This window comes from Citrus clementina, unplaced genomic scaffold (assembly GCF_000493195.1).
Source record: "Citrus clementina cultivar Clemenules unplaced genomic scaffold, Citrus_clementina_v1.0 scaffold_5, whole genome shotgun sequence".
NCBI lineage: Eukaryota > Viridiplantae > Streptophyta > Magnoliopsida > Sapindales > Rutaceae > Citrus > Citrus x clementina.
The window spans coordinates 38993508-39021260 of NW_006262201.1; the positions used below are offsets into that span (position 1 = coordinate 38993508).

General features: G+C 34.0%; 3 protein-coding genes and 1 long non-coding RNA gene across 5 annotated transcripts; 3 read left to right on the forward strand and 1 right to left on the reverse strand.

Moving 5' to 3' along the window:
* The first annotated feature begins 5771 nt into the window (after window positions 1–5771).
* On the forward strand, window positions 5772–15852 carry LOC18040536 (protein GIGANTEA). Its single transcript, XM_024184220.1, is given in 17 exon segments — window positions 5772–6099; window positions 6224–6364; window positions 6448–6615; window positions 7497–7568; window positions 7726–7780; window positions 7915–8057; window positions 8228–8502; window positions 8742–8797; window positions 8957–9197; window positions 9596–9746; window positions 11431–11640; window positions 11868–12009; window positions 12012–13393; window positions 14473–14541; window positions 14826–15044; window positions 15252–15344; window positions 15433–15852. Coding segments are annotated over 15 exon segments (3495 nt in total). The 5' UTR covers window positions 5772–6099; window positions 6224–6364; window positions 6448–6528; the 3' UTR covers window positions 15733–15852.
* Window positions 15853–17820: 1968 nt separating this feature from the next.
* LOC18040537 (40S ribosomal protein S18) lies at window positions 17821–19736 on the forward strand. Its single transcript, XM_006434457.2, has 4 exons — window positions 17821–17966; window positions 18112–18272; window positions 18772–18960; window positions 19436–19736. The coding sequence occupies exons 1-4, from the start codon at window positions 17964–17966 to the stop codon at window positions 19539–19541; spliced, it is 459 nt and encodes a 152-aa protein (XP_006434520.1). The 5' UTR covers window positions 17821–17963; the 3' UTR covers window positions 19542–19736.
* A 399-nt stretch (window positions 19737–20135) lies between these two features.
* On the reverse strand, window positions 20136–23701 carry LOC18040842 (UDP-rhamnose/UDP-galactose transporter 6). Of its 2 annotated transcripts, none has more exons than XM_024184266.1 (6): window positions 23404–23701; window positions 22593–22613; window positions 22038–22222; window positions 21754–21954; window positions 21431–21592; window positions 20136–20778 (listed from the first exon to the last, which is right to left on the reverse strand). In XM_024184266.1, the coding sequence occupies exons 3-6, from the start codon at window positions 22203–22205 to the stop codon at window positions 20452–20454; spliced, it is 858 nt and encodes a 285-aa protein (XP_024040034.1). In that variant the 5' UTR covers window positions 22206–22222; window positions 22593–22613; window positions 23404–23701; the 3' UTR covers window positions 20136–20451. The 2 variants fall into 2 exon arrangements, with proteins under 2 accessions (XP_024040034.1, XP_006434522.1); XM_006434459.2 differs by having other exon boundaries at window positions 22362–22613.
* A 3223-nt stretch (window positions 23702–26924) lies between these two features.
* On the forward strand, window positions 26925–27332 carry LOC112098415. The gene is made up of 3 exons (XR_002905529.1): window positions 26925–26970; window positions 27120–27162; window positions 27260–27332. It is a non-coding gene; the product is annotated as an uncharacterized LOC112098415 (long non-coding RNA).
* The last annotated feature ends 421 nt before the right edge of the window (window positions 27333–27753 follow it).

A 27753-nucleotide genomic window follows, 5' to 3' on the forward strand; every position in this document is an offset into this window, starting at 1 on the left:
ATATGCTTTAAAGGGGCAAAAAAAAAAAAACTCCATTATTTATGGGGTCGTCTTGCACATTACAAATTTGAGAATCTGTGTACCTGGGCTTAAGAATCTAGAGGCCACAACAAGACAGTAGCCCAACTGATAGATAAGTAGTAATAGAGAATTTGAGTACCAGGCCTTGAGAATTTAGAGGCCATAGGAAGACAGTAGCCCAATTGATATATAGGTACTAATAAGTGTAAATAAATAGCAAAAAATAGTAATACACTTTCAATAAAATTACTGTTTTATTTGTATGCAAATAATGAGAAAAATAAGTTTAGGAGGGCACGTCAGCTATCACTTTTCTTTGGAAAAAAAATTCAAAACAAAAACTCATACTTATATTGTGGATAAGTAGAATAAGAATGTTACAATGATTTTTGAATTCTATTTATTTACCACATATCGTCTCTGAGCATCTTTTAAATTTCATTGTCTTTTGAAAAATAAGTTGAATTTTTAAATAATATTCATGTGAAACGACATTGTAATTATTATTTTTTTATAATATACAATCTTTTTTAAGATACATTGAAGTGAATTCTTTATTTCTCCATTATGCCTTATTTTTCCCCCCAAAAAAAAAAAAGAATGGGACATGTCAACTATATAATTTAGGTCATGTTTGGGGGTAAGGTCGGGCAAAGTTACAACATTACATTATTTAGTAAACACTAGTTGTTGTAACTTAGAAGTTAAATTGACTTGATTTTATACTTATGCGATGAAAATTTTATCATATCTTTACTAATTTTTTAAAAATTATTATTCAAAAATTACATTTACGATATATTATTAACTTTTATTAGTAGTTATATAGTTAGAGATTTTAAAGTATGAAAAAATTCGGAAAAACCTTAAAACCGCACTTTAAAATTTCGGACTAGAACATTTCTCAAACTTTTATTTTATATTTATAGTTTTATTCATAGTAATTGTAACTTAAGAGTTACAGTACCACAATAGCAAATATAATCTTTGTTTTATTTTTTATTTTTAATTGTATCTTTATTAGTCGAGCTCTTATTTAGTCAACAACACAAAATATGTAATAAGATTCTTTTTATTATTATTATTATGCTTATTGGTAATTCGATCCCATCGTGTCTGTGATGCTAAGCAACCAATTGACCCAAAAGCATCCCTACATGCAAGGCTGATATACGCATTAAGCTCTACGTTTATCTATGGAGCTTCTAGTCACACTAACTCAAAATGCTATGCGAAGTTATTATTTATACAAATAGTGATGATTTGAATAGTCTCACACAAGTTCTCATTGTATTTTATTTATTTATTCATTTTTTCAATTCAAGTCTCGTAGAAGTCTTTTGTTTTATTTTATATGCACGCAAACAAGTGAATCGCATTATGCAGTGAATGAATCAACCTTCTAGAGCTTTCTCTAAGCTAAATCAATCATTGATGATGAAAGTTCTATAAGACGCGACGGTAGAAGTTCTTTCACGGTTGCCCATCAAAGAGCGCCATCGCGAAAGCGGGACCCACCAAGAAAATGTTGGACACGTGTAAAAACCTTCGTAGGCCTCGCTGGCGTTTCGGTTAATGTGATTTGTCGTTTGAGATTTTGATTCATTTGACAATTTGACAAGGAGAAGTTACGATGATGCGTTTGCTGACACCTGTAAATCCTTTAATAATTTGTGATTGAACCGACAAAGCCGCCACTTTTAATTTTTTTTAAGAGTTTTTAATGCGAGTGCGTAACCGACATTTTATCTCCTTTGTTTTGCCTGCTGTGCCAATGTTTTTGTTTGTTATCATTCCAGATTGTTCTATTGAGAGAATCATGATTACTTATTTAATAATTTTTTTCCTTTTAATCAAATTGGAATTTGCTAAGAGGCGCTATGTTAATGGTTGTAAAAATATATCGTGTCGAGAGAAAAAATAAAAATTTAATCAATTTTCCTTTTCCCTTAACGGATTTGACTTGATATTAATCTATTTACGACTTTAATTTGTACATGAAATTAAAAGGTAAATTTTCATTGACATCTCATTATTGTTGGTTTTCTATATACGTTTCAAATACTTCCTTGTTAAAAATCTCTTTAAAAAGTCCCGATTAAATCTATTAAAAGTTGTATTGCACATTTGCTTTGGATGAGCTATTACATAAAAATTATAAAAAAAATTATAATTATAATGAATAGGGTTCTTCTTTGTAATATTATATACAATACAAACAAAAATTCAATGCAACCAAAATCTAGAAAAATATACAATCAATTTGATATATCAAAGTGTAATACAATTAAAATTTAATATAATAATAAACGCCACAACTATTAAAAATACTCATATTTTTTATATTAGAGTTAAGAAGAATAGATTGCCAACCAATCGAACCAATGATTTACTAAGTAAAAATGTTAGATTTTTGTGAATGTTTATTTAGTTTACTCTTATAATATATGACTTTTGAGTTCTCATCGTTGATATTTCTTCTCATATAAGAATGCATATTATCTAGTTAAGCATTAATTTTTAAACTATCCTACAACATAATTGATTAATCTCTCCTCAAATTTAGAGTTAGCCATTGTTCAATTTAATGCAATTGCATATTCTTCTCTCTCTCCCCCTCCCCTTTTTTAATTTTTACATATTTTTGTTATAACGAAATCTATTTTTTAAATAGAATGGAAACAACCTTATCCAAGACAAAACAAGATAAATCATTTTAGTAAAATATTATTTATGAGGAAAAAGATCCAATTACCGAAAGCACAAGTGAACTCGGACACGGTTTAAGAGTCAACGGAGATATTAATACAATAAGTCCACAAATCAAAACTCCGCACGCGTAGAGCATGAACTTATCTCTTAACGGGATGTGAGAATGCATGGTCATCCATCACCATCTTTACACATGCGGCAGCACAAACCATCCGTGACATCTTAGGCCGTGGCCCCACCAGAAATCAAGCGGAAGCAAGTGGGCGTGAGTCGAAGAAGATCAGAGAAGATATATTCCTATCACAGCATTGCGCCACGTGTGTGTGAGGCGAGATCTAAGTCGTATATATCTATAGCTCTCCAGCGATTGGCTACACGTCACCAACTATTTTTGGTTTTCAAAAGCAAAATATCTGCAGAGGGTGCGTCGACAACCAGATATTTCTAGTGGCTGCCCGTTAATTCGCAGCCATTGAATTTGTTAGCGTGTCGACTCTACGGTGGTTAGATTCTTTGCGGGCAACCAGTGACTGTTGCCCTTTTTGGGACTCAGAAATGGGGCACACGCGACGAATCGAATGTACTATTTCTTTTTTCCCGGTTTAACTCGGTCCTCGTCCTGTCTTATCAACAGAGACTCGGCCCGAGTGAGAATGTGAGATGTCGAAACTCGAAAGTTTGAACTTTGAACCTGAAAGGAAGAAGTAAAATCTTTGGGGGCAAAAAAAAAAAAAAAAAAAAAAAATCCAATCAAATTATTAAAAATTTTAAAACATTCAATTTTTGTGTTTGATTATTTTGTCTCTAATAAAATTCTACAGGTTGTATCCGAAAACATTCAATGTTCATCATTATTATTTTTTCTTCATCGTATCTTTTAGGATTGGCACACGAGCCCTCGTCCGCCATTTAGTGTTTATCATCAGAAATTCTTTGAACATTTGTAAGTATGTGTCAAAACAAAAAAATAGTTAAAATCTTATTACAAATTTGAAATTTCGTGCAGCGTGTTCCCCCCACTTCAGAGTGGAATGTTACGTTGGTTTTAATCAACCCCCCCCCCCCCCCCCCCCCCCCCCCCCATTTACAAATTGGGACAAATTTACAAGTATTAAACTTTTTTTTATTGACCTTTCCAAATTAATAATAAATAAATTGCTTTGTTTTTGTTCCTGATTGGCAACAAGTTTAGTGTTGTTTTACCTTTCGAAAGTCAATGGATATTGACCAATGACATCTTATGTGCCTATCTCTTTCTCTTCTCTTTCAAAACCACTATGAGAAATTTATAATAAATAACTACCACATCTTCTATGATTAGTCACAGCCTATTTGCATCAACTAATATGATATGCATGAAGTCAAATTATAAGGAAAATGTTTATATAATGCAAAGTTAAAACTTTAGTAAACTCAGAAATGGACATCCATATGTTTATATACATAAATATAAAGCATAATGCACTACACGTCAGATGAATCTCTCGTTTTTTTGAAATACTGTGCCCAAAGTTACATGTTCATATGTCACATGAAAGGGATTTGTTACAATAGTTAATTTAGCTACTTTTTTTTTTTTATGGGAGGGGATTAAAAAGAAGGTAGTGTATATAGTATTTGAGTACATTAATTTTGTAACTTTCAGGTTTAAAATGAAGAAATTGTGACCTTAATTGTTAGATTCTTAATCTTAATTATGAGTCGTTTTGTCTTTGTAAAGTTAAGATGTTTACATGCACAACAAGTTTTAAACTTGACATTCTATGTTAAATTGTTTAATATTCATACTATGATTGAAAACTCCATTCCTTCAGTAGTATCAACAGTACGTTTTTGACAATTTATTTATCTTCTTTTGAAAATCTTAAGGAGTGTGAAGATTAACATTGTATTACCCATCATATTATTTATATGATTTATTTAATAAATTATTTATTTTGATAAAATTTTGTAAGTAATAATAATACAGCACATGACAACATAAAAATATGTCATTTAATTGACACAAAGCGAACACTTCTATATATAAACCTGTCTCTTATACCATAGAATTAGTCGAACCATTTTAACTCTAATAGCTCAAGAGACTAAGTAAAAGACTCAATGTTGGTATTAAAAATAAATTTCATTACATGATAACATTTTATTATGTGTAAAAAATAATTTTTATTATCTTTTTATATTAGTATTTTTCGTGGATAGAAAAATTATTGAAGAATCGATCACGCTGGGGTAAAAAAAAAAGGCATGAGATTTGCATCCATTGAACCATGCGTGTTGTTACTCAGCTCACGTTGGCTAGGCAAGAGCAAACAAGCGAAAATCAAAATGGCTGCAATAACGCAAAAAAGGATACTAATCGACGAAGCCCAGAACGAATAAAGGAAAAATATCAGGCGCGTAATACTTTGAAGTTGCTGTCGCCTTTTAATAGCAACGGCCATGTTACTTCGCTGCTGTCACATTTGAAGCCGCGCGGTGCTTGCTTACTACAATATGTTACACGTGTACGATCCAGATATGAGGAAGACGTACACCTTAGCTTGAAAGACAACAAAACTCCTGCGGAAATATCTTCTCACAAATCAGTTCAAATATTAATAAAATATTTCGAACAGCCCAACATCCTCGTTCCAATAATTTATTTATTTGTGGGGATAGCCACTTGCAGGAGGGCAACTTCGTCATTTGGCAACATGACTCTTGTTCGCTTTTCTGGTCATGCCCATGCATGCATGCTGGAACTATACATGCATGCATTGCGCATGACGTGGCACTCTGGCCTCTAAGGTGAGAGGAAAATATCCTTGCCACGTATGCATCAAATCTGTGCTCAGAGCACATCTAAAGATCTCTCTCTGCCAGAACTACAACCTCTTAATAAATTCCTCAAGTAATTTATTTATTTATTTCCAGAATAATAATATTATTTTTTACAGTGACGATTGTTTACAACCAATCGAATTTCCATAATAAAACTTGCAGGTGCTCACGAATTCTTAAAGCGACGCAGAGTTAGATTTCAGGCACTTTCTCCAGTTTCATTTTCCTTTTTTTTAATTTTAATTTTATTGCAATAATTTTTCCTCTATTTTGTTCTTTTGATCTTGAAAGTTAATTTGATGCTACGCATTTTTTTAGTATTATTATTATTTTTTAAATATGTGTGAAGTTGCTGCTGTTATTTGTTGAAGATTCTTCTATTGTTTATAAGTATCAGCTGAAATAAACATAAAGCTAAGGTTTTGGTGATTTTGAAGCGAAAAGAAGAAGAAGGGGAAGAAAAAAAAAGAAGAAAGTTGTTTGCTGATATAGTGATATATGCTTTTTTTTTTTTTAATTCATGTGAATGATCTTTTACCTTAAGTAAGTTTTATATACCTTTTGTTATCAATTTCATCAAGTCTTGAGATTATTTTATTTACATAGATAAATCTGATTATCAGTAGTACTAAATTATTTATTATATTTTTCATTTCTTTTTTTGCAGAATAGTTTTGAGTACGAAAATTATGAAAATTTTGGACGTTTGAGACTATTTAGAGGCAGAGGCTAACACACTGTAGTGAATTCATTCATTTTAAAGAGTTGCGGTAGCAGCAGCAGTCAACGATTCGTTTTGCAAATTATAGTAAAGCCGACTTCATTTTCTTTTCATTACTGAATCTTGGGCTGTTGTTTGGAATGTTGAATTACGATATTTTGATTCTTTAGCGGTTTCAAAGGAAAATTTTGTTTTCCTGTAAGTGACTGGCTGAAAAAGAAAGGACAGAGTTGTACGATAGTTTTTGGTAGATGGCCAGTTCATCTGAGAGGTGGATAGATGGACTTCAATTCTCATCATTGTTCTGGCCTCCACCACAAGATGCTGAGCAACGCAAGGTTTGATTCTTTTTCCTCTCTCAATGATTCTGTCTTGTTTGGATTTTGTTTTGATGAAAGTTCAAAAAGTAAGAGATGTAATTTTGCTGCTATCTGTTAATTTGTGGGAAGAATTGCCTGCAAAATAGAAATGTGTATGGGAGAGTGTTAAATTTAATACTTTGTTCTATTAGCTCTTTGTGTATTAAATTTTGGAACAGATGCCTTTGTATGTATGGTTGCTGTCATATTGGAAACCAGTAATCAAAATGTGACGTTTCTATTTGAACAGAAGCGTAGTTTCCTTATTCCACGTTGTCGGCTCTTTGAATTTTCACAATTATGTGATTATTATTGGCGATTTCACACAGATTTAATCTGTAGTTATCTATGTGAGGTTCAGCTGCAAGAGCGTCCATCTGAGTTCAAGTTGTTATGGCCATTCATTCTATCTCTTAAGTATAGAGTAACCTTCTGTGTGATGTTTGTTGGTTTTGTTACCTAACACTGTTCTTGTTCTAGTAGTGGGATATGTTCTATAAAATACCTTATACCGACTAAACTTGCCATAAATTTGTTTAACCTACTAAAAGTATGTCAACTGAGTTATTAACCTTCTTTTATTTAGGCTTGGCCTTACTATTTTGAGAGATTAAGCATGCCAGTAATATATTTACCATTAATCAGGCTTTCAAATGCTCCAACCTGGTGCTAAAATAGTTCTGTAGGGGAAAAATAGGTGGTTTAGTGGATTTTATACTTCCTTTTGAAATAACTTATGAGTTGGTGTGTGCAGTTTCCTGTTGGCAGGCTTTTTTTTTTCATTTTGTTGACTAAACTGTCTTTCTAGTTCCAAATTTCTACAATTATTAATTGCATGTTTTCTCTTGGCCCCTCTATAGATTCAAACTACGGCCTACGTGGAGTACTTTGGCCAATTTACATCGGAGCAATTCCCTGAGGAAATTGCAGAGGTATATGCTCTATCTTTGTGCAAAATTTTCATGTGCAATGTCAATGGGAAATATGCAGATCTGATATATTCAGCGTAGTTTGACGCAAATATCATCAGGAATCTCAAGATTCAAGGATTTTCAAGTGATGTTGCTTACTCGTTATATTCTTGTGCAGTTGATTCGTAGCCATTATCCACATAAGGAGAGGCGCCTTTTTGATGATGTTCTGGGTACTGATTCTTTATCCATGTTTGTTTTAACGAATAATTGATTGCTATGTTCAAGAATTTCTTTGCCTCTTGTTTCTCGTAAACAACAAGACCTTTTCTCACACAAAGACTTCTTTATTGTATTTAACAAACAGCGATGTTTGTCCTTCATCATCCGGAGCACGGGCATGCTGTTGCTCTTCCAATTATATCATGTATCATTGATGGAACGTTGGTGTATGATAAGAGTAGCCCCCCATTTGCTTCTTTCGTTTCCTTAGTTTGTCCAAACAGTGAGGTATGAGAACAGAACTGATTCTAAGCATTATTCATTCTTGATAGGCTGTAATTTGTAGTGTACTTTTTAGTTGATGTTCAAATTTGTTGAATAGAGAATTTAATATGCTTTTCAACCTGAGGAAACCCTTATTGGTGCTGATTCATACAATGACATATTTCTTTTCACAGAATGAGTACTCTGAACAGTGGGCTTTGGCTTGTACGGAGATTTTACGAATATTAACTCATTACAATCGCCCAATCTATAAGACGGAACAGCAGAATAGTGAATTTGAGAGAAGTAGTAGTAGTAGCCATGCTACAACAAGCGACTCTAGGGATGGAGAACTGAGCAATATGCCTTTGGTGCAACAAGAGAGGAAACCTTTAAGGCCTTTGTCCCCCTGGATTACAGATATATTGCTTGCTGCCCCCCTTGGGATCAGAAGTGACTACTTCCGGTGGTAAGTAAATTCCTCAGTTGTGGCATATTAGTAGTTAACCAAAATTTGGTATAAGATGATAATCATTACCAATTGGCAACAAAACTTGTCATCAAACTGAATTTTTGCTCTTTTACCTGGCAAAAATTAGCATTCTCCATTTCATTAGGTTCTTTCTTTTGGTTTATTATTGGATTTAATGCCTTGTGGCTCACATGCCCTTGGATTGATCAACCCTTCCACCTTTCTTTGTGTTACAGGTGTAGTGGTGTTATGGGAAAATATGCAGCTGGTGAGCTCAAGCCACCTACAATAGGTTAGTTGAATTTTGTGTTATCAAAGATGTGACTCTTCTTCTTTCACGTATGTGTGTGTTTGTATTTGTATTTCTGTGTGCGTGTCATTAACTAGCAACTGCAGTTTAAAGAAGGATGTTGATCATGAGTCCGGTTAATTGACTGATGTTTCTTCTTAGCATCTTCTCGTGGATCTGGAAAGCATCCTCAGCTCATGCTATCAACTCCAAGGTGGGCTGTTGCAAATGGTGCTGGTGTTATATTAAGTGTCTGTGACGACGAACTTGCTCGCTATGAGACTGCTACTTTAACAGCTGCTGCTGTCCCGGCACTCCTGCTTCCTCCTGCAACAACAGCATTGGATGAGCATCTAGTTGCCGGGCTTCCAGCACTTGAGCCATATGCACGCTTATTTCATAGGTAAAGCTCTGAACCTTAAAGGGCATTTAACCGGCTTTTCTTCAATATTTTGTTCAATAAATCTATGGGCACAAACATGAGTGTGAGTGTCTCATTGGTGTCAGGTGCAAATAATCTTTTAGCATATATTTTTCTGAAGTCACTCGTTGGGGCACAAAAGAACTAGTGATTAAATCCATAATGAAAATGATACAGGTTAACTCAGAAATGATTTGCCACATGTTCAGCGTGCTGATCAAGTATCTAAATGTGTAAACTTGTACAAGTGTCCAATCAGGCCCTGAACATTAACTAATGGGTTGTCATTTTTACAGTTCTTGAATATGCCCATCATCAACTATGATGCCCTACATGTTATAATATCTATTTAATTGTTTTATAAAAATTTTCTGAATTAGATATTATGCGTTCGCAACTCCAAGTGCCACCCAGAGACTACTTCTTGGACTTCTAGAAGCGCCACCATCATGGGCTCCAGATGCACTCGATGCTGCGGTGCAGCTTGTAGAACTTCTTCGGGCTGCTGAGGAGTATGCAACTGGTATAAAAGTAAGTGGAGTTGCGGTATCATGCTTTGATTGCACACTTTAGTTGCGGTATCATGCTTGCGTTTTCTCAATATTTATCCATGACATTCAAACTTTTGGTATGCTTTTACTCTGTAAGAGTTTCAGTAATCATTAGTCTGAGAGAATATATTTTGTCGTAGATTCTGATTCATATATTTTGGGAAGTAACTATATGCAAATATCATCTTATGCTTTTTACATCTCACCACTTTCCTGGCTTTCTGGGGCTTGTCTGGCCATGTATTTTTGCCCTAGAAATACTGTATTTGACCAAAACCATAGGAAGTGAACAATGGTCAAAACTAGCCCCGTCCAGCTTGAAAGAAACTATTGTTATTAAGAAAAAGTAATTATTTCCGTGAAGATATCTCAAAAATATACTCTTATGTAGATAACACATTTTAAATTACTTTGTTATCCACAATTATTTTTCTAAGGGTAAGGATGGGACAATGCATGCGATATCTTAAGTGCTGGCCCATGGCTGAACTTGCCGGGCCCATTATTAACCCAACTGTAACTTGCTTAAAATATTCCATGAAACTGAATACTACTTATTCACTGACTAGAGTATTGGCATCTTGTTCTCATCTTAGTGGAGCTGCTCACAAAGACCGTTACCCGTAGAAATGGATTCAGCTTGGAGATCTAAGTTTGCAACTGTGATTTGTTTTTGGTTTCTGAAATATGTGCAAATGGTGGGGATGATGATCTTTTAATGGGACAAAGGTTTTAAGCCTTGGGATTTAGCTAAAGAAAAGGTCATACATTAAGTTGCTGACATTGTTAGACACAGGTTGTAGAAGGACAGCCTGCAGAAGTTCTTGAAGTTACGCAGTTAGGGCACATGGCTAGAAAAGGGCTTGGATTAGCTGTAATCTGCTTTAAGCATCATAAGGATCTGTTGCCTTTAGAGTTGTAACTATGGAACAGTGGTATACTCTCAGTATTCCACCTCCCCTCCCAACCAACTAGTAGTTATAAAAGAAATCAGAAATGAGAACTGCTTAGATAGAAGTAATTCTATTTAACACAACACCTTGAGAGATAATGAGCGAAGTGGGGCAGTAGCGCAGCAAGGGTACCACGGAGGGGAAGTCAGAGCTTTCGAATCGGCTTCTCCCACGGGGAAAGAAAGCTTTTATAGTGAAGCTAGCCTATAGCTTATTAGGCGCCACAAATAGCATCTTACAGTTGTGGACCCTCCACAATTACCTCCTGAAACAGTGCCACCACAATTAGTGAGAATATTTTAACAATTACTTTATTAATTAGAGGTTAAAGCAGTAGTATTAACTATCTGAAGTTTATGTAACACTTCACATCACCAACTGAAGTGTTAAAACATTGTGTTGCTGCCGGAGGAAGGCCTTGCACTCTTCCTGGTGTTTCCATTTGAATCCTTCAGTTGCTCCTTTGATAGCGCTTTTGTTGCTTTCATATTAATCATCTATGGGCTTTTTTAGTTAGAAAAGGTACACCACGTTAAAGCTCCTTTTTGTTCGACGTATAGGTAAATTGTTCTCTGGTGAAATATCCGTAATGCTTAATGCTTTAGTTTTTAGAATCGTGTCTTTTAATTTTTTTTATTTAATATCAAATTCAATTTTTTTTTTAATTTGTCATTTGTTTGGCTTACCGTATTGCCTTTTTTGGTGTTGTAGCTTCCTCGGAACTGGATGCATTTGCATTTTTTGCGTGCAATCGGGGTTGCAATGTCCATGCGAGCGGGTATAGCTGCTGATGCTGCTGCAGCTTTACTTTTTCGCATACTATCACAGCCTGCATTGCTATTTCCCCCATTAAGGCAAGTTGATGGAGTTGAAGTTCAACATGAACCTTTGGGTGGTTACATTTCATGCTATAGGAAGCAGGTACTAATTATCAGTGGCAATTTTCAGCTTACTCTTTCATTGCTCATGTTTTATGCTTGTGCTTGCTATAAAGTTCCTACTCTGCTCTATTTGTGTATAATATACATGTACATACATTCATACATATATAAAAAGACATACATACATACATACATATATATGTTGTGTTTGTGCTGCATATATTTTTGCTGTTACTGATTATCATCCTAAAAAATATCTCTGAACAGATAGAGGTGCCTGCAGCTGAAGCAACTATTGAAGCCACTGCTCAAGGAATTGCATCGGTGCTTTGTGCTCATGGCCCTGAGGTGGAATGGAGAATCTGTACAATATGGGAAGCAGCTTATGGCCTGATTCCTTTAAGTTCCTCAGAGTTGATCTTCCTGAAATTATAGTTGCTACTCCATTGCAACCTCCCATATTATCATGGAACCTATACATTCCTCTCCTTAAAGTCCTGGAATATCTTCCTCGTGGGAGTCCTTCAGAGGCATGTCTCATGAAGATATTTGTTGCCACTGTCGAAGCAATTATTAAAAGAACTTTCCCACCTGAGTCCTCTCCAGAAAACACTCGAAGGGCAAGGCATCTCTCGGGCATAGGATCTGCCTCTAAAAATCTTGCTGTGGCAGAGCTTCGAACAATGGTCCATTCACTTTTTTTAGAATCATGTGCCTCTGTGGAGCTTGCATCACGCCTACTATTTATTGTCTTAACTGTGTGTGTTAGCCATGAAGCTCAGTCCAACGGGAGCAAGAAACCAAGAGGTGAAGAAAATTATTTTCCTGATGAAAGCACCGAGGACTTACAGAAAGATCTGAGAACTAGAAAGGTGAAAAGACAAGGGCCTGTAGCAGCATTTGATTCATATGTTTTGGCTGCTGTCTGTGCTCTTGCTTGTGAGCTTCAGTTGGTTCCTTTGGTCTCAAGGTCTGGTAATCATTCAAAGTCCAAAGATGCACAAATTCTAGCCAAGCCTGCCAAAATAAATGGAAATTCTAATGAGTGCAAAAGTAGTATTGAATCAGCGATTCATCATACTCACAGAATCTTAACAATATTAGAGGCGCTGTTCTCACTGAAGCCATCCTCTATAGGCACATCATGGGGTTACAGTTCAAATGAGATAGTGGCTGCTGCTATGGTTGCTGCACATGTATCAGAACTGTTTAGACGGTCCAAGGCTTGCATGCATGCTCTCTCTGTCTTGATGCGATGCAAGTGGGATAATGAAATTTATAGTAGGGCAACATCTCTGTATAATCTCATTGATATTCACAGGAAAGCTGTTGCATCGATTGTTAACAAGGCTGAGCCATTGAAAGCACACTTAATGCATGCACCTATTTGGAGGGACTCCATTGCATGTTCTGATGGCCAAAAACTACATAAATGTGCGAAGGGTGGCTACTTCAATCCAGAGAATGCATCTTCATCACACTGTGAAGCTTCAGACCAACCAGAAATTCATCTTAAAAGTGAAGGAGCTTCATGCTCGGATGAAAGCTCAGGAAATGGTTTGGGTAAAGGCATTGCAAGTTTCCTAGTGGATGCTTCAGATTTAGCCAATTTCCTCACTATGGACAGGCATATAGGATTCAATTGTAGTGCACAATTTCTTTTAAGATCAGTACTTGCAGAGAAACAAGAATTGTGCTTCTCTGTTGTTTCACTACTATGGAACAAGTTGATTGCAGCCCCAGAAACCCAACCGAGTGCTGAAAGCACTTCTGCCCAACAAGGGTGGCGACAGGTAATCTAAAATGTTTCACACCTCTGATGTCTATTTTTTAATTTCATTTAATCCAGGTTATTTGCACACGATACAAATCAAACAACGTATATAGTAACATGCATTTGAGATTAATTTTCAACTATATTTTATGAAAATAAATTAAATGATAAGAACCTGGAAAAACGTACAAGAAGCCTTTTCTTATAAATTAATTTGGTTCTTCAATTTGACACACTTTTATTCTTTCACCAACCAGGCTTATGTGGTACAAAAGATAGTGAAAATAAGAACTGTGGTGAAAAGAAATTGGATAGTTGCTACACTTTGCTGAGCATCAATAAACCCATTTATTAGTAACTAGCTCTCACAGGCTTGCCAGAAAACTTGCATGGGAAGATCCCGGTGGACAGTCCAACATAATCATGCCATATGTTCTAAAATTTTCTCTCTCATTTAATAGCATGATTGGTCAATTTCAAAATGAATGTGTATATGTTAAATATTATTGGATGGGCAATGAATGATGTATCCATCCCACCGAAGTGTTTTCTCAAGGAGTGCTTCATCTTTTCAAAATCCCATTTTAGCATAACCGTGTAATACAAGTTGCCAAATTCAGCCTAGTTATCACCAGCCTTCACCATAGAAGTCTCCTAACGTAAGACACTCAGATTTACTAAAATTGGTCTTTATCTTGCATAGCAATTGAATTGGTGAGATCAACAAAAGGACCTGTGCTTACTCAAAGAGAAAATACTTGGGAAGTATGTCAGACCATATGTTGTCGTTCATTATGGTGCGCAAATGTGATGTCTCACAATCAACAGCGAAATACATTTCCTGCAATAGTCTAACCTTGTTGGGACAATTGTTTAAATCTTGGTCGAGCTTTTCCTTCACAAATTAGTTGGGGGGTTAATGCTATTCTCTTCCTATCTCCATTACCTTTATGATCTTATAATTATATATTCATGCATTATGTTGATTCATTGCTAGTGAAATAACCTCGATTTATGTAACCAATATACATGAGACCTATGCAGTTGTTGTATATCACTATCAATATACGTCTTGACCTTCTATGTTTGTTTGTGCAGGTGGTTGACGCACTGTGCAATGTTGTCTCGGCATCACCCACAAAAGCGGCTACAGCTGTTGTTCTTCAGGTCCACATTTTGTTCTACTTGTAAATTATTGGTTGAAATAAAATTGCTCACTTTCTTTTTGGCCACTGATTTGAACATTGCCTGATTTTGCTAATGGTTGCTCCATCTTCTGTCTAAGGCATTAAAAGTACCAATCCCAATTGTGTTTGTAGTGTTTCATTCATGCCTTATATGGATGGAGGTGTTACTTAATAGATGTCCAAATTAGTAACCTTTTCCTGAATAATATTGCATTTCAATTGCTTCATTTGTTTAGTCACGTTCATGCCTCGTGTGCTTGTCAGGCGGAAAGGGAATTGCAACCTTGGATAGCCAAAGATGATGATCAGGGTCAGAAGATGTGGAGAATCAACCAGCGGATTGTAAAACTTATTGTGGAGCTGATGAGAATTTATGATAGTCCAGAGTCACTGGTAATATTGGCAAGCGCATCAGATCTGCTTCTACGTGCCACAGACGGGATGCTTGTTGATGGTGAAGCTTGCACACTGCCACAACTTGAGGTAACATCTCCTAAGAATCTATTTTGAAGTCTCCTGTTTCACCCATATTGTAGACCTAGTCTATCTTGTTGTTAAGCATCAGAAATCTGCTGCTTAGTTGAAAATTTACCGAAGCTTAGATAATAGACCTAGTGCTATATTTGCTTCCGAAAGCATTCCCAATGCTTGGTTGTCTTATTGGTGTTCCCACATACATTGAATTGGTAGTTACTGGAAGCAACAGCTAGAGCAATTCAGCCCATCCTGCGGTGGGGAAAGTCTGGATTAGCAATTGCAGATGGTCTTTCAAACCTTTTAAAGGTAAAAACCAATAAAAGTAAAACTATTACTACAGTTATTTTGGTCTGGAGTAGCATTGTTCACTTATACTTTCCAACAATGTTTGCAGTGTCGTCTACCTGCAACGATCCGATGCCTTTCTCATCCAAGTGCCCATGTCCGCGCACTGAGCACTTCAGTTCTTCGTGACTTTTTACATACCAGTTCATTCAAATCAAATATTGAGCAAGTAGAGAGAAATGGCATCCATGGGTCTTCCTTACACTACTTCAATATTGATGCAATTAACTGGCAAGCTGACATCGAAAAATGCTTAACTTGGGAAGCTCATAGCCGACTTGCAACAGGAATGCCGATTCAGTTTCTTGATATCGCTGCCAAGGAATTAGGTTGTACAATATCTATATGAAATAAAATAACCTACAGCAGTCATTTGAGGTTTGTGATTATAATTTATTTTTCCAAGTGAGATTTATGGATGGTAATAACCAGATCAATTGCTTTGAAAGATATCATTTGGTTTTTAATCTGTGTTTGCTCTTCAGGCGTGTTTGTGTATGGTACTAAAGCAAAATAGATGGGGTTGTGATCATGGTCATATGTATTGTTATATATAGGCTGAAGCTCTAACTTTGCTGGTTAGATTACTAGATGTAATTTAGATTTTCTGCAGACCGGGATTGGATGAAGAGGAAAAATTAGGGTGCATTTGGTATTTGGTATTGAGGTGCTGTAGTTTTTAAACTACAGTTGCTATGAAAAAAAAAATTGTAATTATTAAATAAAAGTTAGTAATAAATAGTATATGTAAATTTTAAATAATAATTTTGATAAAATTATTAAAGATATAATAAATTTTTTATTATAAAAAAAAATTATATTAATTTATTTTTAAGTTACAACAATTAGTATTTAGCAGTTAATATTTATTAAATATTTTAATATTGTAATTTTAAAATTATAGCTGTCTAATTTTAATATCAAACGTACCCTTAACTTATTGGTTATGTCTTGGAAATCATATTTCTATAGTGTTTTCTTGTTTGCCACTATTATTTGACGGTGGTAAATTAAATTATTGCATAAATCAGCTCTTGTAAATCGTAATTAAGCAGAATGAGAAGCTCAAACTGCATCCTTTCATGACATGTTGGCCATCACGAGCGGGGAGAAACTTCTCTATAATCGTTGTTACGAGCTTTTGCGATCTTTTTATACCTTCAACTTAGTTTGTAATGCAAGCCTTGAGATGCGCAACGAACAATTTGAAATGATAGCAGATAACTTGCGATCCTTGTAACATTCAATGTGTTGTCTAAAAATCGACCGTCCGCATATTCAACTTTAGACAAGTAAGATTACAAAAATAATGAATATAAAAGATTATTATAATTATAATTATTTGCTTTTTCACATTAACTATCGAGAAGTCCGTTCATACTTCATGGCGAATAAAATGCTAACCAAGTATATTTTGATTCAATCAAATCTTTGTCAGATAACAATGTACATTGAAATATCAATCAATGGTACCCTAGAATGAAAATAAATTTATGTACTTAGAAATTTTCTTAATCAATGAAATATGAACTAAATACGAATAAATGTTAGTTTAGTTACTATATTTTGATTTAACTGTTCATTTAGTTTTTATATTTTTAAAAATACATTTAAATATATTTGTAGGTAAATAAGTTACATTCTTACTTTATTTTTTTTTTACTTTTATAACAATATCCTTACAGTGATATTCTTAACATTGATTAATTTATTTATAAAAAAATTATTAGTAAATTAAATAATAAATATCAATATAAAAGAATTATTAATTTTTTGTACATGTATAATAATCTTGCTGATAATTTTATTTATAAATAAATTAATATCAGCCAACTTAAAGCAATACTTAATATCCTTACAATAATTTTACTAATTGTAGTTATTTTATAAAAAAATTAATTTACCAAATTAATCCTAAAATTAAAATATTAACATAAAAATGTTCTCAAATTTTTATGTTACTTTTAAGGCTACTTGATAAATTAACATTTTTTCTTTTCATTAATATTCTTGAAGAGATAAAAATATTGTTGTAAGGGTATTATTGTAAAAGATAAAGAGAATAGTATTCTAACTTTAATAGTAAGGATATTTTGAGATTTTTTTTCTAAAATATATGAATAAAATAGACACTTTAGTCAAAATATAAGAACTAAACTATCATTTATCCAACGAAATATTAATGCTTGAAAGCTATTTAAAATAAATAAATGATTAGTTCAATTGTAGCAAATTTAAGAAAAATTATTGATAAAAATCAAAATAATTATTTTTAAAATGTATAGAGGTTACAATAAATTGAAGGATAAAAAAGTATACAAATATAATGATCAATATCATAATAAAAATATGGTCCCAATTTATATACATTATACAGTACATGCCTGGATTTATGAAGCTTGAAGGAGGGCACAATCGTCATAAAGCAACAAAACCCTAAAAAGAGTGAAGCAATTGCATCATATATAAAGAACTTAAAAAACCCTAAGCTGACTTCTCAGTTGGCTTGGCTACTTGTTGCAGCTTCATCTGTCGCCGAAGAGCCTCTCTTCTCTTCATCATCAATCCTCTCAATCGAAAATGGTAAGTGGGTTCTCAATTTATCGCCTTAATCTTCTGAAAAGATTTCATCTTTTTCTATTATTTTAATATTTTTTTGGTATCTGGGATTTAGTTCTTCGGTTTGAATATCAATTAATTTTATGTGGGTTTTGATTTTTGAATGAAGTCTCTGGTGGCGAACGAAGATTTTCAGCACATTTTGCGTGTGCTGAACACTAACGTCGACGGGAAGCAGAAGATTATGTTTGCTCTTACTTCAATTAAGGGTATTGGAAGGCGACTGGCTAACATCGTTTGCAAGAAAGCTGATGTTGACATGAACAAGAGGTCTGCATTTTCTTCTTTTTGTATATGTTTTGCTGCTGTAAAAAGGGAAAAAAATTAACTCATTTGTGTCTAAGGTTTTGCTATAATGAATATGGTACTTGTGTATTGCCTTCAGATGCTCATGTGGTTGTTTGGGAAATTATGCAGACTTTAGTTAAGTTGTCGGATGAAATCGTTAGTTGTCAAGTATAATTGGGTTGGCATTGGAAAACATTAGTTGCTTAGAAAAAGTGTCTTTACGATTTAGAAGCACATCAGCGGGCGTTTGTAAACCCATTCTTATTTTAGAGGAAAGTTTGAAAAATGTTTGAAGAATATTTGAAGAGATCTACTTTTTATGACATCTGTGTAGTGTTGATTTTATGTTGTTTCTTTGGCGTTGTTTCACGGCCATGTCCATACAAGGATGTCTTCTGGTGTATTTGACAGGTTCATTTGAATGAAGTGTTTGATTTGCCGTGTTATAAAACTTAACATGATGTACCATATTGGCTTTCAGGGCCGGTGAACTATCTGCTGCTGAACTTGACAATCTCATGGTCGTTGTTGCAAATCCCCGACAGTTTAAAATCCCTGATTGGTTCTTGAACAGACAGAAGGATTACAAAGATGGAAAGTATTCTCAGGTTGTATCCAATGCACTGGACATGAAGTTGAGAGATGATTTGGAGCGTCTGAAGAAGATCAGGTAACTTTTTCTCACCATGTCTTAGTTTGATGATTGGATTTATGGTCAGCTGCTCCCACAAAATTGTTTAAAGATGTTTATAAGTTCAAAGGAAGGAATCAATTTTGTTTGTACTTGTGTCTTGAGAAGGTTACTGTGCGATGATTTTAAAACATAACTGAGCATCCTTCTGAAATAGAATTGTTGCGATTCAATGCTGAGATACTATGCTCCTGCGCCCGACTAGACTAACTGAATATTGGGGTATGACATGAAGCAATTAAAACATAAAATATTAGCACTTCTCCATTACAGATGGTCTCTTAAGTGAACAAAAGACTAACTGTACTGGGTTAAGGCTGTATAGTAGTTATCTTTCAAAAACATCTTAGGAACTCTCCTCTTGCCTTGTAAATATTCTTTTATTCCATACGAGCTGTGTTCTGAAACTTTTGGCCAATGAATAATACCTACTAATGTTACATCTTTCATGCAGGAACCACCGTGGTCTCAGGCACTACTGGGGTCTTCGTGTCCGTGGACAACACACCAAGACCACCGGTCGTCGTGGAAAGACTGTTGGTGTCTCCAAGAAGCGTTGAGCTGCTTTTTATCAATGTTTTGAACAATCTATACACATGTTCAGGAAGAGTTTGGACTTGCTATTGCTGAACATTTGCGTAAGACAATATTAGATTTATTTTCTTTTCTTTGGATGGGTTTTAAGCATTTGAACTGTCTGTCTTTTATCTATTATTTTCTCTATGGTAATATTTTTATTCAGATGTTTTGCAACAAATATTTTATCTCCCTCTTTTATCTCATTGAATTTTGAGCTCTTTTGTTTTGTATGTATTCCTGAGGAATTAAGGTGTAGGTGTCTTGATACGAAAGCTTTAGTTGTGGATTTAATAAGCCCAAATGCCCAATATTGAAAAAAGCAAAAATTCTAACTTTTGAGATCGCAATGAAAGAGATGTGATTTACTTCTAATCAAATTTAGACTGGTTGCCCGTTTGGCTGTGCTAAGTTGTCCATCGTAGTAGCTATTTGGTATGAAATGAATAAGGGTACCCCGTAAAAATCTGATAAAATTGATGGCTATTATGATTTAAAAAGTTTTGTTGTGTTCTGATCAAAATTACTAGCGAAGATAGTTGGCACAAACTCTTTTGTTTTGATAAATTTATGTTGGAATGGTTGGTCACAACATGAATTGAAAGGATCCACGTCTCCGATCCATTAGATAAAGAAAGAACGTGAAGCGTCACAGAGATTACAATGGGAAAAGAATAATCACCAAAAAATTATATTTCTAATACAAAAAAGGTATCCCTATCGAAAGAGGCACTGTTTTTTTTTTTCTCTAAATTGGATTCAATACAAATACAGGACACAAGTTGACAGAATGACGGGCAAAAATAATTTGAATCAAATGGTCGAAAATCTAATTTCAAATGATCAATGAATTTCCTGAAATCAGCTATGTTTGTATGCTCAATGTCATCCTACTCAGACTTTCCCATCATGTTCATTGGATTCTCCCAAATTACCATGTTTTTGTGGTCTGGTTGTAGGAAGTGAACTCCGTCGTTCCTTACCACCGGGCTTGGTTGAGGCATTGCTGTACCAAATCATTCCAAATACAGCAATGATCATACCCAGAACCACATGCAAGTTGAGACCCTCTTTTCCAAAAAATAAGAATCCCATGATCAATACGAGTATTGTCTTCATATGACCGAGTACTTGAAAGGACACAGCTGTGAATCTGCCGATGCAAATGAACTGGCTGAGGTTGGTCCCTACAGCTATCGTGCATGACAGGATTAGGAAAATCTGCAGGTCAAAGCACAGATTAGCTACCAGAGGAGATTCATTCAATTTTATGAGACTAACAGAACCAGTAAGCATCATATGAGGGGCTACCAGGCTACCACATTCTATAAACCATTAAGTAATTATAAAACTTCAATTAAAAAAGCAGATTGAAATTCCAAAACCGATATCATGACAGTTTTCACTAGCAGAAGCTACCACTAGAGCATGTTAAGTCCTTTTATGGACACATACCAATCTAAGGCTCTGCTTGGTAAAAAGGTATTGTAACTTTTTGCAGTGGCAAAAAAAATTATAACTATGAAATAAAAATAAATACTCTGTAGTAACTATGGCTTTAAAAAATAATTTTGATAAAAATAATAGATATTATAGGTTTTTCATCATACAAGTAGTGGATCAAATCAACTCTGCTTTCAAGTTACAGCAACTAGTGTTTACCAAACATTTTAGTGCAGTAACTTTTAAACTACAGCTGCCCAATCTCAGTACTAAACAGGGCCTAAATTAACAAATCCTATAAGGACCAAATAACATGTATCACTCAGGAGGCAGCATAACATCACCAAACTAATACAAACAAGTTTATGTATAAATACTTAAATGAACAATTTAACTTCCAACATAGAGCAACAGATCCTGATGTACTTACCACTGAGGCTATGTTGTAGTCATAGGCATAAATTCTTTTGTCTGTCAACCAATTATCAAGAAATGGGCCTATTACCAACAGTGTTGCAGCTTGGGCAGGAGCAGTATGTCCCAATAGATTGAAAGAAGTAAGTGAATATTTCCGCTGAAGGTGATGTACATACTGCACTTGAAAAAATGCTAGCACTATTAATCAATCCATTTTGAATCATACATAAAAAATTGACAGAATTTTGAAATATATGCACAAATTAATTAGCCAACGGTAGAGATCTAGAAGGTTGAAAACTCTTAAGAGTGCTGTGCTGAGGATGGACAACTTACATACTGTTGAATAGAAGTGCTCCAAACTGCAATTAAGGCAGCTATGAAGCCTCTGGCATTGACACTCACATCAGTAACTGTGCAAACCCCAACACCCAATAGAACAACTGCGATGCTTAACTTTGTGTCTCTGGAGTATCGAATCTTGTCCAACACAACTTCCAAAAGGCAGGATACAGGGATCATACTCAGTTTTGCAATCTGATAAGAAAGTTAAGAGTTGAGTGGTAGAGAATATGTAACATCAATGGCTAAATCCCAGTTTTTAAGGTGTAAGTATCCACCTGATAGAATCCCACTGAGTTCCACATTAGACTGACATTCATTCCAACTATAGAGAAGTTTGCAAAAATAACGAATTTTAGAAGTTCCCGGAACGGTAAATGGGAGGGTTGGATGTATCCCAGCCACCTTAGAACACCCGTCATCAAGGTTGTGGTGGCAAAATGCATACCAGTTAATGTTGTGGCTGTAAAAATTGAAATTAGTTATAGATACAGAAAAACTGAAAAGAAAGGTGATCCAAATGGTTATACCATGAATGCAGCTTAATTAATGGAAACAAATTTCTTTATACAATTGACTACAGATTCTAAACTGAAGCTTACCAAAACTGAAGCCATATGTAGCCATTAACGCTTTATTGACTAAAATAATCCCAACAGAAGTGACAACATTGAACATCCAAGCAGCTGCATCTGCAGCTGCCTTCCTGTCAGCCTTGCTAGCAAGAGACATTTTCATTTTTTTTTTTTTACAATTTACAAGCCTCAACTAGTTTATTCCCCAGTCTTCAGGAAAAAACCCATCCACATGCAAATGAAGTGCAAAGGACTTACCCTATTTGGCAACAAAACCTCCTACAAAGACAAAGTTGGAACAAGTTAGAGAATTTGTCAAGTTGTGATAAACCAATAGTCAACTTGTATTGTAATTTATGATTTAATATATTTAAATGAAAATAATAAAACTACAGAATAATCCACAGATTGATTGAAAAGCAAGAAAAATGTAAATGAACAAGGTCAGACATCTTTTTTCTTTCCTTTTTTTTTTTTTGCATTATAATGTAAAATTATTAAACCAAAACCGATGGTGAGAGCGACTAAATTTCCCATTTATATCGTTCTCATATTCTTGATTTGGTATTAGATGTCACATCATTTGGCATAACAAACTTGAGAATATGAAACCTTGTATTAATTTTTCCCAGAAAAAAAGGAAAAAAGAACCACACAACTTGGGACCTGTAAACCATTATAATCGACACTCCGTTACGTTCCATTTAAAATACACGATTCTGGATGCAGCTCACTCTACTGTAGCCACTTAATTATCCCAAAAAAAAAAAAATTATAATACCTTAAACAACAATCAAAGTCAAAGTTCACTTCAAAGAACTAGATTTGAGTAACTACAGGCTTAAAAAAAATCTTAGATAAATTCAAAACTATCCATCCATTAAGCATCAGATCCTTACAATTTCAGATCAAGCACTAAAACTATTTGCTTCGAATCAAGATCAAGCAATTCACAGAATCAGATCTACCATTAATACAATCACAATTCAGGTCAATTCCTCAACAGATCCAAAGTAACGATGACACTTACGTACAGTGAAATCAAAAAAACGAAAATGTTGAGTTTTACCTGAAAAAGCAGCAAAAATGCGAGTGCCGGTTACACTTACGGTGTGTGCCAATCAGTTGGAATCAGCTCTGATGGAGTGCGAGCGTCGTTTCGTTTGGTTTCGTTTCGCGTTTTTGCTGTTTGTTTCTATTTCAGTTTCGTGGAAATTTGTTTAGAACGCCGGCTGCCAGCTCTAAGCATATCATCACGCGAACGTTTACTTTGGGTGCTTGTACATTCTCGTTTTTATACATGCATAGAAATAGAATCCTTATGCTCCGCATTTTATTTTGTCACAAGTCTTGCCGTTGAAACTGTAAATTAATTGGATAGTGAGTGCTTCGCGATAATGTTATACGCCAAAACGGTAGTAACGTTGTTATATAAATTATTATTTTTTGGTGGAGCTATTTGATTTTATAAAAATATATTTGGGAAATTGTTTTCATATAACCACTTTCAAAAACTCATTATAGAAACTAGCCATAGAATAAAAGTTCTTAAAATAATAACCACACACACTTTTTATGAACTAAATTATCCCTCTTCAAATCTCCTCTCTCATTTCATACCAACAACTAAATACAAACTATTTCACCTCAACAATTAAATACAAATTCCATAAAACTCCTCCCATTTGACTTCTCAAACTCCCTCCAACAACTAAACACAAAAATACTACAATTTCACATGCATCATACAACAGTTATTAAGTAGCATTGAAGACAAAATAAATCAACACAAAAAAAACCTCAAGAAGGAATTAAGGTTAGTGTTTTTTGAAATTTAGATTGTAAGATTAATTAAGTTTGATATATGAGTTTTGTAGATATTTGTATAAACATATATCTTTATTAATTTTTATTACACTATGGGTAGATATTTGTTTGTGTGAATATAAAAATTAGGAAAAGTCTGGTAAATTATGTGTTTCTATAATTGTTGAGGAATATCCAGATGATTTATTGAGATAATTGAAAAAAAATTCTTATAGGCATTTTAACGAATACTTAATGTGCTTATATTTTGCAAATATTAATCTTAATTTTTTTTGAAGTATTCATGTCAATACATATCATAGTATGCTTCTTTATCAATAATAATCCACCAATCAATTAAAAATTACTGTAAAAGTGTAAGAGAGTCGTCCTTGAGGCCGAATCCTCATGCCATTGATAGTGCATAACCTTTTGCTGATGGAGGCTGTGATAATTAGGTATGTGACGGTGAGATTGTGACGATGGGGTTGTAAAAAGAAATTTATGAGATGACGGGCGATGACGATATAGGTGATTTAGGCGATTTCAACAATGGTCTTTGGGGAGGGGTAATTTTGTCCATAATAAATGTGTGTGGTTATTATTTTAAAACATTTTGTTCTATGGCTATTTTTGATAATAAGTTTTTGAAAGTGGCTATATAAGAAAATTTTCCAATATTTTTTTATAAATTTTTATATTGTAAAAATTCTCATAAAGTGAATTATTAGTAAAAATATTTACATTCAGGTCATGAATGTTTGAAATTCATATTATATGAATTACATTAGATTAAAAAAAAGAAGATGAACCCTAATCTATATTCCTCTTTCTTTTCAAAACCAAAATTGAATGTTTATGTGGAACTAGAATGACTAGTATTCAACATTCGAATTGATTATTTATTTCTTCATCACCATATTCTCTATCAGTTTTTGTTCTAATAATAAAATATATAACAAGTATTCTAATTAATACCTAAATTATTTTAAGTTTCAACAAAAGTTGATTTCTTCCATAATACTTTATTTTAATGTAATATGATGAACTCATCAAATTTAAACGCCAAGAGAAGGGGGGGGGGGGGGGAGAGAGATAGAGAGATTAAAATCTGATGGAAATTATCATAAAAACTAGAGTTTCTTGAATTGGGGGCAACCAAATGTAGATGATTCCAATGAATTGATTGTGATTTTTTAAGAGATTGTTTTTTCTCATAGCCTCAATTTGGACATGAATCATGTTGCCTTAGCCGTTTATAGATGTTGGGAGATGAATATTGATGTTGTGAATTTGCAGTTTTTAACGAGTGTTTAAACCTAACAAATAAAATATAATTGAATTAGTTAAAACGAAGGCGAAGATGGGGTTACTTTTGGTGTTTAGACAAATTTGAAGAGTAAAACTTTTGTTTTTAAATTTTACGAATGAGTTTTGTTAAGAAAGTGGGTGCCAAAATAATTTTTTTAGGTTCGTACAGTCCCGCTCATTACTTTTTTTTCGATATATACATAAAAAAATACCTTTATATATTCGCATTGAGATGAAAGTTATATGTAAAAATAACAATATATATATAATATTTTCTTTTAATACAAATTAGTATGGTATAAACTTAATAATTGCATTAGAAACTACTGTCAAGACCTCTCAAGGAAAAGAAAAAATTACTTGCAAGACATAAATAAAGCTACTTAAAAAATCTCAACTTCAATCATGAGGCGAAGGGTTGCTGCACACCACTAAGACAAATTTTAGTGACAAATCCATTATTTAAATATTGGATGATGAGTGAATTATATGAAATATAAGATTAGTAAAAGATTTATTGTTTCATGTTTGATACTATCACTCTACTAATATAAATGTACTAGAGATGTTAAAAATCGAATTGGATTTGATCATAATAACTAATTTATCATTCGAACTCATTCATGAATACTTGGGAGTTTGATCTTGATTAGTAGGGTTAGGATTGTTAATAGATCAATTTTTTGTGTTTAAAACTGAAGCATCAGTGTCATTTCCTCTTGATTCCGATTTTTAAGAAAGAAAACATATATCTTATCCGAATCTTACCAAATTAAGTTATGGCTTGTCCATCATTAGGTGAAAGGTGGAGGTGAAGGATGAGATAGGAATCGGGATTTGATTAAAGCATCGCCTTTAATGAGGCTATAATGAATAAATTAATTAAAGGAGAATAAAGCACGTTGATTGATGGCTTCTCGTTTGGTAGAACGATTGAATCGAAAAGACAAATGACGTTCCTTATTCAGAAGGAGAGAAGAGGGGTGTATGTAGAATACCAGTGAGTGGTCTTAGAAACACCCATGAAACGATGCACAGTTGTGGCTGATCAAAAAATAGAAAGAAGGAAGGATGTATTTGGAACATTGTACAGTGATTATAGCATCGCCAGATATAGAAATTGGGCTAATAGGAGGCCCAACATTGAATCACGTGCTGTCCACGTGCGATCGCTTCTTCGTCTCTTTCTCGCTAATCATGAATTGTAGTCAACAATGATTGAATCATACACATATATATGGAATGCTCCAGGAGCACCTAACAAATTTTCCCTCTCATGCTCGGACAAGTCTTCTAAATCAACTAAGATGAAAATCACAGACACAAGGACTTAACGGAAAAGCTCACTCGAAACTCATAAAAAGCTTTCATTTTTTTTTTAACAAATAATCCAATAAAACAAATATAAATGAAGCTTATTTTTCTCACTTCTCTTTTTTTTATTTTATTTTATATCTCAATTTCTCTTCTGTTCTCGCGAGAGGACCCGAGCGAAGTTTACTCTCCACTTCGTTTTCAGGTCATCTTCTTCATTGGATCTGATAAATTACGCAGGAGCTAATCACGTTTCATTTTTTTTTTCTTTTTTCACCTATCGTTGACCTTTCTTTACTCTTCATTTGACTTCTACTTTACAACTACTGATCTTTGGTTAATTCTGATTTCTAGGTTCTACGGGACATTTATTTGAAGGCAATCCCTCGGAAACTAGGTATTGATAATTGTAATAATTATAATTATCTATTAATTTCAACTTATGTATCAATTTTTATTTTTATTTTTTATTAATTAAGTTGTTGGTGACACAGCTTTGATAAGGCTAAAGGCTACATGACTAATGCTGAATTAGAGAAAGCTGTGAAGGAGTTCGGGCGAAGATGCTTGATGTGGAGCACAATTACTAACGTTTCTAGGATTTACAGCTATTATTTTTTTCATTTTTTTTAGTGTATTTTGGATATATGTTTGTGATTGAGTTGTTGTTAATTTTAATTCACGGTTGATGTGGAGCACAATCACTGACTCTCGCGTGTAAGTGGGTTTCGTGGTTAGTAAATTAGCTGCCAAAGAGTCAGTTGTGGTATAAAAAGGTCTTCGGTGTAAGTTAGGTGAAACCTAATTGTATATTATGTTATTATGTGCTATTAAAAAGCATAGTTATAAGAGCAAGAGAGAATCTCGAGAAGAAGGAGAGAAAAAATCTCGAGAAGAAGCAGATCATTAATGTGGCCGGCAATAGAGCCCGAGGTGAAAATCTAGCATAGTGAAAAAATGAAAATCTAGCATAGTGAAAAAATGTCCA